This window comes from Myotis brandtii, unplaced genomic scaffold (assembly GCF_000412655.1).
Source record: "Myotis brandtii unplaced genomic scaffold, ASM41265v1 scaffold220, whole genome shotgun sequence".
In the NCBI taxonomy this organism is placed as follows: domain Eukaryota; kingdom Metazoa; phylum Chordata; class Mammalia; order Chiroptera; family Vespertilionidae; genus Myotis; species Myotis brandtii.
Window position 1 is genome coordinate 874,506 of NW_005358250.1, and position 12,157 is coordinate 886,662.

Consider the following 12,157-nt stretch of genomic DNA (forward strand, 5'->3'; position numbering starts at 1 on the left):
GGGAGGAAGGGGGGGGGGAGGGGGGGGAGGAGGAGGAGGAGGAGGAGAGGGAGGCTGCGGAGCCCTCGGAGCTGTGGCCCCACCTCTCGCTGGGAGCAGCTTTACCAACAGAAGGAAGGTCAACAACTGGCAAAGGGTGACCTGCTCTGGAGTCTCAGCCACTGAACACCGCGTGGTCCTTGTGCCCAAACCCTGACCCCAGAATCTGCAAAGCACAAGAGGCTGAAGCCACCAGGGAGCCGAGGGCCCAGGCCTTTCTCCCAGTGCCCCTGCCTGCTCACCACTGGGGAGCAATGAGCAAGCGCAGTGTCCCTGCCTGTCCCGCAGGAACAGCCAACAGGGCGAGCGGAGAGCCGGGTCAGGGACTCAGCCCCCCTCGTCCGCACCAGGGCGGGCGGCTGCAGCGGCCACCACCACCACCTGCCCTCACACCTGTGGGAGCCCGCCCTCAACAGCCAGCCCTTCTTCCTTTCACAGGTGCCTGCCAGGCCTGCGCTGCTCTGCTGTGGAGTGTGGCCGGGCCTGATGGCAGGGCTGCCAGTCTGGATGTGGGAGGCCGGGCCCTGTGCCGAGAGCTGCAGAGAAGCTGGGCAGAGCAGGGCCTTGGTCTGAGTGGTGAGGTGGGTGGAGGCCGGGGCAGACTCTGGCATGAGAAGTGACCGTGAGTGTATTCAGTGGCTCGGAGTGGAATGGATTTCCAAATGCAAGCGTGGCCGTGACAGGTGTGGATGCTGGAGTTTGTCAGGTGGGTGGACAAAGGGCTTAGGAGACATGCAAAGGAAGGGGTGGGTGATGAGAGCAAACCCAAACCAGGAGGGTGCAAGAGGGCCGCCAGGCGGTGGGGAGTGCCAGGTGCGGGGCGTGTGGGGTCCAAGAGGACAGGCTGGGGGGCAGTCTGGAGCCAGCTGCTCTGCCATTGGGGAACCCAGGAAGTGGGGGTGCCCCAGGCCCAGGCAGAGAGGTCTGGGCCCCTGAGCTCTGTGCTGTGGCTCCCAGAGGGGAGCTGCCTGCAGCGGCAGGGCCAGCGGCCCAGCTGACTGTCTCTTACCTTTGGTTTTAAAAGCAAAGTGACAGTGCTTGCACACATAGGGCCGGACGTCAGTGTGGGTGCGGATGTGTTTCTTCAGCATGCTGGGCTTCTTGCAGCGAATTCCACACTCCTCACAAACATATTTCCCTCGGCCGCGGCCTCGCACATATACATACTCTTCGTTTGATTTGTACCTATGAGCAACAGGCGTCAGGGTAAAGGAAACAAAAGGAGGAGAAGAGGCAGGTCCCCACCTCAGAAGATGCGTGCGCTTCCTAGCTGCATCCGGCCCGGTGCAGGCGCTGGGAGAGGGGGACGCAGAGCCAGAGCAAACCATCTGGGTGATGGGGACAAGGCACCCTGGGGATCCAGCATGGACCCCTGCACCTGCCCTGCCCCTCAGACTGGGGCGGCCCCTCCTCCCCTCCCAGAGCCAGCAGACCTTGGTGCCTCCTGCCGGAAGGTGAGGCCACAGGTCCGCAGAGGGACCCCTGTTTCAGAGCCAGCCGGGCACCAGCTTCTGCCCACAAACAACGGCCACTCTGGGAGGTGAGGCCACAGGTCCGCAGAGCCAGCTGGGCACCAGCTTCTGCCCACAAACAACGGCCACTCTGGGCCACCAGCGATACAAAGAGTAAAAAATAAGGTGACAGCCATGGCTCTAGCAGCTACCATGTCCGATCGCTCAGTCTGTGCTGGGCACTTGACCCGAATTATACCACAAGCACGAGGAAGAACCCCTAAGAGCAGAGGCTCCACAGCCAGAAAGAGATGGAACTGGGATCTGGACCTGCCGTCCACCTCCCCCGACGGCGGTGCTAAGTCTGCCAGGAAGCCTCCCAGACGCTCGGTGAGGGGAGGACGAGGGACGGCATCATTTCTCTGTCCTCACAATGTGGAAACCGGGAGCCCCACACTCTCTCCCCAGTCTGGCCTCCAGAGATCACGTGGGTGGGAGTTGCTAACCGCCTTCAGGAGCCACCGGGAGCCGGCCCCTCTGCTGGGCCTCAGGGCCACCAGCGCCATTGGACCTGCATCAGAATGCTCTTATGTCTTGCTAACGGCCTTCAGGAGCCACCCATCTGCTGGGCGCCGGCCCCCCTGCTGGGCCTCAGCGCCATTGGACCTGCATCAGAATGCTCTTATGTCCACTTGGAAGGAAACCCATGAGGCTCACTCATACCGTCCTCACCCAAATGCCTTCCTGTCTAACGCTACAGATGTGCAAGTCTCTGGAGCTGTGCTGGCGAAGGGCTAGGGAGGGGATCCTGGTGTAATGCCAGAAGCGCTCTCTGACTCATGAGGCCTGGAGGTCCCAGGGTATGGCTGCCTGAGGGAGGCGTGGCCGCTCAGCCTGCTGAGCCTGCCTCGAGGTCCAGCAAGAGGCCTGCGTCCCCCACTCGCCCCTACAACATGCCCTTGTCCACGTGATGTGAAGCTCAAGGGTTGGGGGCAGGCACAGAGGAGCAGGAGGTGCTGGGAGACTGAGGAAGAGACAGCAGCTGGGACCCCGTCCTGCTCCACAGGGGCCATCAGCTGACCCTGGGGGACATCACAGGATGGGCTTCAAAGAGGGGACTCGGGGGGAGCTGGCAGGCAGGACAGTGATCACCATCACACACATGCACATACACACCGCCTCCCCACACTCACACACGCACACTCACATACTCACACCGCCTCTCCATGCTCACATACTCACACACACCACCTCCCCATGCTCACTCAGACACACACACTCACATACTCACACGCCGCCTCCCCACACTCATATACTCATACACACGCTCACACTGCCTCCCCACACTCAAGTTGGCAGGCAGGACACAGTGATCACCATCACACACACGCACATACACACCGCCTCCCCACACTCATACACACACTCACATACTCACACCGCCTCTCCACGCTCACATACTCACACACACCACCTCCCCATGCTCACCTAGACACACACACACATGTTCACATACTCACACTACCTCCCCATGCTCATACTCAGACATACACACTCACATACTCACACACACTGCCTCCCCACGCTCACATAGACACACATACGCTCACTTACACTGCCTCCTCATGCTCACACTTAGACACACACACATTCACATACTCACACACACTGCCTCCCCACACTCACATACTCATACACACACCCACATACTCACGCTGCCTCCCCATGCTCACACTCACACACGCACACTCACATACTCATATGCCGCCTCCCCACGCTCACATACTCAGACACACACATTCACATACTCACATACACAGCCTCCCCACGCTCACCTAGACACACACATGCTCACTTACACTGCCTCCCCATGCTCACACTCAGACACACACATTCACATACACACACTGCCTCCCCACTCACACTCAGACACACACACTCACATACTCACACGCACCATCTCCCCACTCTCATCTAGACACACACATGCTCACATGCACACTACCTCCCCATTCTCATTCTTAGACCCACACTTGCTCATATATACTCATGTACCACACTCACTCACACTCACGCTGACACGCACTCATATATATTCACACTCACACCCACATACTCATGTACTCACATACTCACCTCACATATACTCACTCAATCCCCTCACTCACACAGTGACACACACACTCACACCCCACATACTGATACTCACAAACACTCAAACACTCACACACATGCATTCACACATGGACGGCTATCTATGGGTACAGGTGGATCCTGTTTTTTGGCATCCGATGCCTCATATATATTCACACTCACACCCACACACTCATGTACTCACATACTCACCTCACATACACTCACTCAATCCCCTCACCCACACAGTGACACACACACTCACACCCTACATATTGATACTCACAAACGCACACACACTCACACACATGCATTCACACATGGACCGCTGTCTATGGGTACAGGTGGATCCTGTTTTTTGGCATCCGATGCCTCTCAAGTTGTCTAAACCAGCGGTCGCCAACCTTTCAGACCTCAATGGACCACAGTGGTCCACAAACCACCGGTTGATGATCACTGTCTAAAACACCCTTTCTCCCCCTGCAGTCCCTGACCGGCCAGTTCAGGTGCCCAGTCCTCAGGCTGGAGGTAGCTCTTCCCCTGATTTAGGGCAAAGCACTACCTCGTGTTCGAGGGGAGGAACTGAAGGCCGTGAAGGAGGGCGGGGGAGAAATGACTCTTTGTCATATGAAGAGCACCCTCGGTGCAGCACTTCACCCTCACATAGCAGGCTTCCTGGACCCAGCCTGCTACCACAGTGGTCTGAGGGGGGCGCCCTTCCCCGCTGCAGAAGAAAGAAGGGAGACTTGGTCTCCTCTTTGCAATGACCGCTGTCTAAACCACCACCCTTTCTCCCCCTGCCGTCCCTGACCGGCCAGTTCAGGTGCCCAGTCCTCAGGCTGGAGGTAGCTCTTCCCCTGATTTAGGGCAAAGCACTACCTCATGTTCGAGGGGCGGAACTGAAGGCCGTGGAGGAGGGTGGGGGAGAAATGATTCTTTGTTCTTATGAAGAGCACCCTATGTGCAGCACTTTACCCTCACACTCACACACGCACACTCACATACTCACACGCCGCCTCCTGGACCCAGCCCACTACCACAGCGGTCTGAGGGGGGCGCCCTTCCCCACTGCAGAAGAAAGAAGGGAGACTTGGTCTCCTCTTTGCACTGGAGGTTCCACCACCTGGACACCTCCCTTTGGCCCTGCTTGGCGGGTCCATGACACTCCTCCCCTCTGACATCCAGCCACCATGGTGTCCTCAGCGTCCCCCTTTCCTTCACTCCAGTGCCATAGTGGGCGCCATGAGGTCCCTCCCACACTGGCCACAGCCACCCTGACTTCTGCCATATCTGGGCTTTGCTTTAGGCTCAAGCCCAACTCAGAAGCAGGCCACCTGGTGCAGCTGTCATTTCTTCCTCCAGAGCAGGCTTATATCACACAGTCCTCCCAGGTGGAGACGCACACACAGAGAAAGGATTTGGAGATAACCTGGCCGTGCCCCAACTCGGGGAGGGAGGAAGGGGAGAAGCCTCTATACCATGGACAGTGGGCTGGGCCAGGGTCAGAAATACAAAACTAAGATGCTGACCTTGGTCTCTAGGGTGAGTAACAGGTACTGAAAAGACCATAAAAGAGAGAGAGAGATTGATTTAGTATAGATAATATACCGAGTGCTGTGGGTGGCCAGGGAGGCCCAGCAGGGGTCTGAACTGGCCTTTGCAGAATAAATTCTTTCATGCAGGTCTCTGTGGAGGAGTTGGGTCTGACTGTGAGACTCCTGTTTTGGGAGACCCCTCTGGCCAAGCATGGGGGATGGTGTGGGCCCGAGGCCTGGGACCAGAGAAGTGTTACACCTGTGTGGAGCCAAGTGGGCAGAGGCCGGGCTGGAGGAAAGAGGACACAGATTCAAGAGGTTGGGCAGGAGGAGAAAGCGGGTAAGGAGCCTTCTCTCCGCTCCCCACCACCCACCACCAAGGCAAGCCCTTGTCCACTTTACAGGCTCACATTCTGCCATTTCCTCGCTGTTCCTGCTGTGATTCTTCACTGAAGGAGAACGGCAGGGCTCAGAGGTCTGACGCCAGCACAGCTCCAAAAATAGGAGGTGCCTTTGACTCTAAACCTTTGCAGAATAAATTCTTTCATGCAGGTCTCTGTGGAGGAGTTGGGTCTGACTGTGAGACTCCTGTTTTGGGAGACCCCTCTGGCCAAGCATGGGGGATGGTGTGGGCCCGAGGCCTGGGACCAGAGAAGTGTTACACCTGTGTGGAGCCAAGTGGGCAGAGGCCGGGCTGGAGGAAAGAGGACACAGATTCAAGAGGTTGGGCAGGAGGAGAAAGCGGGTAAGGAGCCCCTTCTCTCCTCCCCACCACCCACCACCAAGGCAAGCCCTTGTCCACTTTACAGGCTCACATTCTGCCATTTCCTCGCTGTTCCTGCTGTGATTCTTCACTGAAGGAGAACGGCAGGGCTCAGAGGTCTGACGCCAGCACAGCTCCAAAAATAGGAGGTGCCTTTGACTCTAAAGAAAATAGTTTGACAAGTGGAGATGCTGTGGGGTGAACGACCAAGTGCAAGGCCTAAGAACCCCCAGGCAGGCCCCAAGCTGGGGCTGCGTGAAGCCAGCTCAGGTGAAAAGAGTGCATGAAGGAGAACGGCAGGGCTCAGAGGTCTGACGCCAGCACAGCTCCAAAAATAGGAGGTGCCTTTGACTCTAAAGAAAATAGTTTGACAAGTGGAGATGCTGTGGGGTGAACGACCAAGTGCAAGGCCTAAGAACCCCCAGGCAGGCCCCAAGCTGGGGCTGCGTGAAGCCAGCTCAGGTGAAAAGAGTGCAGCCAAGGCCCTGCTTTGGACCAGACAGCGAGATTTGGGAGGGACGGGGCTTCTTGTGTTCAGAGAAGTGAAATTGCCAAGGAGGAGCGGTCTCCTTAACTGTGCACAGTACCTGGAGCTGCTCCAGCCTTCGCCTTCTCCCCGCTTCCCACCACCCACCACCCACCACCGAGGCAAGCCCGTGTCCACGTTACAGGCTCGCATTCTGCCATTTCCTCGCTGTTCCTGCTGTGATTCTTCACGGAAGGAGAACGGCAGGGCTCAGAGGTCTGACGCCCAGCACAGCTCCAAAAACAGGAGGTGCCTTTTACTCTAAAGAAAATAGTTCGACAAGTGGAGATGCTGTGGGGTGAACGTCCAAGTGCAAGGCCTAAGAACCCCCAGTCAGGCCCCAAGCCGGGGCTGCGTGAAGCCAGCTCAGGTGAAAAGAGTGCAGCCAAGGCCCTGCTTTGGACCAGACAGCGAGATTTGGGAGGGACGGGGCCTCTTGTGTTCAGAGAAGTGAAATTGCCAAGGAGGAGCGGTCTCCTTAACTGTGCACAGTACCTGGAGCTGCTCCAGCCTTCAGCAGGCCCTGACCTGCAGGGTTCTCCAACAATAACTCTCAAATTGGGCTCAGGATGCAGAGGCGGGAGGCCCCTCCACGACCCCACCCCCTCACTGAGCTGTTTTTTCAGAGTAGGCGTTGATGTAAACGGAACTTTGTAAAAGAGAGTTCTGTGAATTTAAAAACAATTTGAAAATTACTGCTAAAGAACAGTCGCGCTTGGAAGCTTCTACAACCTCTGACTTCCAGAGTGGGAGGGGCCTCATGCATCCTCTGATGTGGTCATTTTTAGGCAGAGCCTGGATCTGGGGTCGCAGAGGGTCCCAGGGAGCTCCTGCCACTTTGAGACAGCCCTCTGACAATTAAGCTAAAGTTGTCAACCTTTGTTCCCACCAGAGTCTGGGCTCTGGCCCCTGCAACTCCTCTTCCACATGACCTCTCCGAAGGAAGCCACGCTACTCGACTCCCTTCCTCCAGGCCTAACATTTCCGTGTCCTCGAACAATTCCACCAGGACGGTTCCCGAGTCCTCCCTAGCCTGATGCACACCCCTCCAGGTTGTCTTCCTTAAGACAAATGGCCCACAGCGGCCGCCAGAGGCTTTCAGGTGGGGCTGGAGCAGGACTATGGCCTCCTCTCTCCAGCCTCACTTCCTTGTTCCCCAGACAGGACTCAGACCCGGGATGGGAAAGGGACCAGATCCTGGAGAGTGAACACGTGTCTTCTTCACTAAAAACCACCAGAAAGAAAGCCGGCCGGGTCAGAGGTGTGCTCTCTCCTCATGGAAATAGAAACAGCTGTCGTTTGTGGAGGGCTTTTGCTGTGGCAGGTACTTTTCCCAGGAATTATGTTGTGGAAGCCTTGGCACAATCCTCTATGACAAGTAGCAGGAGTTGAGGCTGAAGGTCAGGCTGAGGCTGACTTAGGAAAGCGAGCCTCAGATGCTGGCACAAAAGCCTAGCCTGTGTCCTGCCGGCAGTGGGGGGAGGGGAAGGTGCCCAGTTAGAGCTGGGCTAGGGGAGCGCCCTCTGGGGCTGTGTGCACAGCAGCCAGAGGGGACGCTGCCCAGGGCTGTCGACCATCACAGCCGATGAAATGTGTGTCTACACCAGGTGCCTGATCCATGCCTGTGGGCCAATGGCTAAGAGCTGCTTAGCTTCTAGTCCAGTGATGGCGAACCTTTTGAGCTCGGCGTGTCAGCATTTTGAAAAACCCTAACTTAACTCTGGTGCCATGTCACATATAGAAATTTTTGATATTTGCAACCACAGTAAAACAAAGACTTATATTTTTGATATTTATTTTATATATTTAAATGCCATTTAACAAAGAAAAATGAACCAAAAAAATAAGTTCGCGTGTCACCTCTGACACGCGTGTCATAGGTTCGCCATCACTGTTCTAGTCTGTACCTGGGCACAGCTGACCCTCCGTAAGATACGGATGCTGCTACTACAGATGGGGGCTGGAGGGTGCACAGCAGGGTGGGGAGGGGGGGATGCCTGATGGAACAGGGCCTGAGCTCAGAGGAAGGCCGGCCGGAGCATGCGCCTGGGTTCCCGCCCCACCATAGCCTCCTCGTGAGGACTCACAGTCAGGAAATCGCAGCTTCACGTGGTGGCTACATTATTCTAACACATTAAAATAGAACATGACAATGAAATAAGGAGCATCTGTCCGGGTGCCGCTGAAATCACCCCGATGATTTGCATCCCAGCCTGTGGGAGGCTGTCACCCAGAGAGCTGCAGACACAGAGAACCTGTGAAGCAGGCTGGGAGGGTAGCAGCCAAGCACTTGGGAGTTCAGGGAGGGAGGGAGATGGTGACGAATTCCTGGAAGGATGACTCAGCATTGGAAGCAGGGTGTGTGCCTGCACACGATGACTTTTCAAGAGGAGAGAGCCTGTCCCCTGGACCCCAGTTAATGGGTGTGTTGAGAGCGTGCCCAGTCCCGGGAGCCTGCTGAACCCTACCGCCTCCTCACTCGGGGCCTCCTGTGGAGACCCAGCGCTGAAGCCCCATCCAACCATCTGTCTCATCGTCACACTAGAGAGAAAGATGAGGAAGGAGGCTGGGCTTCTCCTGCCAGAGCCCACCCGAACCCAGGGAGCCTGGGGCAGCCGAGCGCGTCCCCAGCTGGCATGTGGGCAGGAGGCCCAAGGAAGAGAGGAGAGGGCGCCCCCTTTGGTGAGGCCTGAGCGAGCATGCTGTCCTGTTCCGCTGGACCCCAGACAGAGCCCCACTACCTTCACAACAGCCCCTGCCCCGACCTTAACCTTTGGGTCCTTCAGGAGGATGGGGCAGATGAAAGGCATTAGCCCCTGAACGGAGGAAGGAAGAGAGCCTGGGCCAGTATGGGGACATCCATGGTCACTGCTCCGCTCTTTCAGCACCAGACCCCGAAAACACCCTGTGGGAGTCGGAGTAGAGAAGGGCCTCCATGCCACTGCTGCCCCTGCCAGCCCCAGTGGGAGCTTCTGGGCCTCTGCTCAACCTGTGGCCCAGACCTATTCAAGCCCCACCTCCCTCAGCCCCGCGGGCCCTCCCTCCCCACCGCTGGCCAGGAGGAGAAGGCACGCCCCCAGCCCTCCTCCTTGGAAGGGTTTCACCACTCACAGTGGTGGTGAAAACCCAGAGTCCACAGAGCGCTACCACCAGCAGGTTATAAACCTCAGGAAATCATGGTTCTTAGCCTGGTCCCCAGCTTGCAAGCTAAGCAGTCGCAGAAACTTCCGAGAGATGGATCTGAGGCAGCCCAGCTGCTGGATCTGCTGACTCCCTGAGTGTCTTTGGGAACTGGCCTCCGCCTCTTTGCTAGGGGGTGACCCCTTCCTTCTGAGCCAGCCTGCACCCAACCTGGCCCCTACTGGGCAACCACACTTTCCTCCCTGGCCCAGGCTGAACAGCACAGCCTGTGGACAAGCCTCCTTGGCCCTCCTGCCACCTGCCAGCTGCCTCCACTCCTTGCCACCTTCCCTGGGGAGATGCCCTGCCTGCTCCTGGCTCCAGCTCCCAGAAGTCCTGCTCAGTCCCTGGCTGGCCGCCTTCTGGCCCCAGTCTGCCAGCCGTACTCACCAGCAGGTCATAAGGCCTCGTTCACAGCCTGGCTTCTCCCCGGCCGCCTGAGGCTCATTTTGGCTCCTGTGTTGGGTGCTGTCTGCTGCCATCATGTTCCTGGGAGCCTGCCTGCCTGGCACACCAGCCCTGCTGCCCTGCTCCAGCCCAATCTGTCTTCTGCTGGCTGCTCTTCCCGGGACACACCTCCCCCAACTCTCCCGCCAGCTGGGCCATCCTTTGGTCTGCAAGCCACCCCTGGTGACAGATGACACCAGGCCACTGCACAGATCCAAAATCCTGCTTGGAGTTCAGGCCCTGCTCCTTCCTTGGTCTGATGCCTTTAGTTCCCTCTCGTGGCCCTGACAGCATCTGTGCCTGTTAAACTCCTTCCTTGGTTCCTGGTTTCCCTGGTCTCCTTTCTTCCGAGCCAAACTGGCTCTCTCTCTGTTTTTTAGTTTTTATTTTGCAATGATCACAGGCACAGCAAAATTTAACATATAGGAAAAAAACTATTTTTTCCGGAACTGTTTAAGAGCAAGTTGCCAATGCCATGTCCCATCACCCCTCAAGTCCTCAATGTGTTTCTTCCAGCCAAGGCCACGCCAAGCTCCCTGTCTGGTCAGGCTCGACTCCTACTGCCTGGTCCACCCACCGTGTGTGTGAGACGGCCCTCCTCAACCTGTGGTGCCCAACCAGTTCACCCTGTGTTATCTCTTGAGCCAAAGGACTCCCCTGGGGCTGACCACACTCACACGCCCCCCCCCCCCCCCCCCCACACACACACAGTCCTTCCTCCCTTCCTCCTGTTGGCATGTTTGGCGTAGGTGTCAAGAGGCGGCTTCTGTCGTTAACATGCTGTGCTAATGCCTCTCTGGACCAGTTTCCACATTAGCAAAGTGAGGCATTTGGATCAAATGATTTTTAGCGACTCTTTTATAATAACAGCCACAGTAGACTTTTATTGAGTGATTATCATGTGCCAAGCATTTTAAGTTTTTTAAATGTAGCATCTTAGTTTGTCCTCATGAAAACCCTTTGAGATGTAATTACTGTTATTGTCTCCATCTTACAGATGAGGAAACTGAGGCACAAAGCAGTTACATGATCTACTTAAGACCAGCCGGCCACGCTGGCAGACCCAGGATTCCCACACAGAGGGCCTGGCTCCAGAGTCAGCCCCCTTCCACAGAGTGCTCGCTGAGGGAGGTGCCAGGAGTGTTCCCTGTCCTTGCAGAGGCGAGCGTACAAGTAAATCTGGATCATTCATGGCAGAATAAGAGGTCACCTCACTATGTGCCAGGCACTGTGCCAGGTACATTACACACGGACATGGTTTTAATTCTCAACAACTTGGATACACAGGTACTATCATTCTCATTGTCCAGATCAGAAGACTGAGCCACAGAGAGGTTAAGTGACGTTCTAATCAGTAGCAGAGCCGGGACTTGAACCCAGGTCTGGCCCTCCTGCTAACCTGAGCGAGGTGCCCCCTTTGGAGGGCAGGGACTGAGCAATGCCACTCACTCCCTCCGACTGGCAGTGGGGCGGGATGGATGTGCCAAGCTCTGGGCAAGTGTTTCAACGTGCCTGATACTATTGAACATTCACCACGGTCCCGAGAGGCACTGAAGAAAGGCACCCAGGGGCCCCGAAGAGCACGACTGAGGGCGCCGAGCCTGGCAAGCGCAGGGCAGCAGGATGCGGCTGCTGGAAGGTGACCTGGAGCTGGGCCTTCACCCTTGGGCAGCAGGAGCTGCTGATGCTTGGGGGGAACAGTCCACCGCTGGGACCCCTCCTCCAGACCACGGGGAGAGAGCAACTTGCTCCTTATTCTAAACTGTGAGGCCATTTGAGAATAAATTCCACTTCTCACCCCCTCACCTGTGTGTTCAGACAAGTCAATACCCAGCACCCATCCCTGAACTCCAAAAGGAAACCCTCCCCAATTCTCCCCCGAGATGTCTCTTCTCGGCTGGGCACCCATCAAAGACCCCTGCCCAAGGCAGGCCCCCGCCTGTGAGCTTGGGCTGGTTCTCTGGTCTTTAGGAAAGGCCAGCTTCTCCTCAGGGAGGGAGGGGTTTGCAGCAGCCCCCCCCCCCACCACCACCTCGCCCAGGCCTTCCTGCCTTGGGTCTCCGAGCAGCATCACCAGTACTGA

At 56.9% G+C, this 12,157-nt stretch overlaps 1 protein-coding gene across 1 annotated transcript in view; it reads right to left on the minus strand.

Annotated features, from left to right (window-relative positions):
• The window catches only part of HIVEP3 (human immunodeficiency virus type I enhancer binding protein 3), a 54,370-nt gene that overhangs the window by 24,565 nt on the left and 17,648 nt on the right, over positions 1–12,157 (minus strand). Inside the window, exon 3 of the mRNA XM_005866098.2 lies at positions 1,049–1,224. Within this exon, the coding sequence (XP_005866160.1) occupies positions 1,049–1,224 (176 nt within the window). The remainder of the gene's footprint in view (positions 1–1,048; positions 1,225–12,157) is intronic.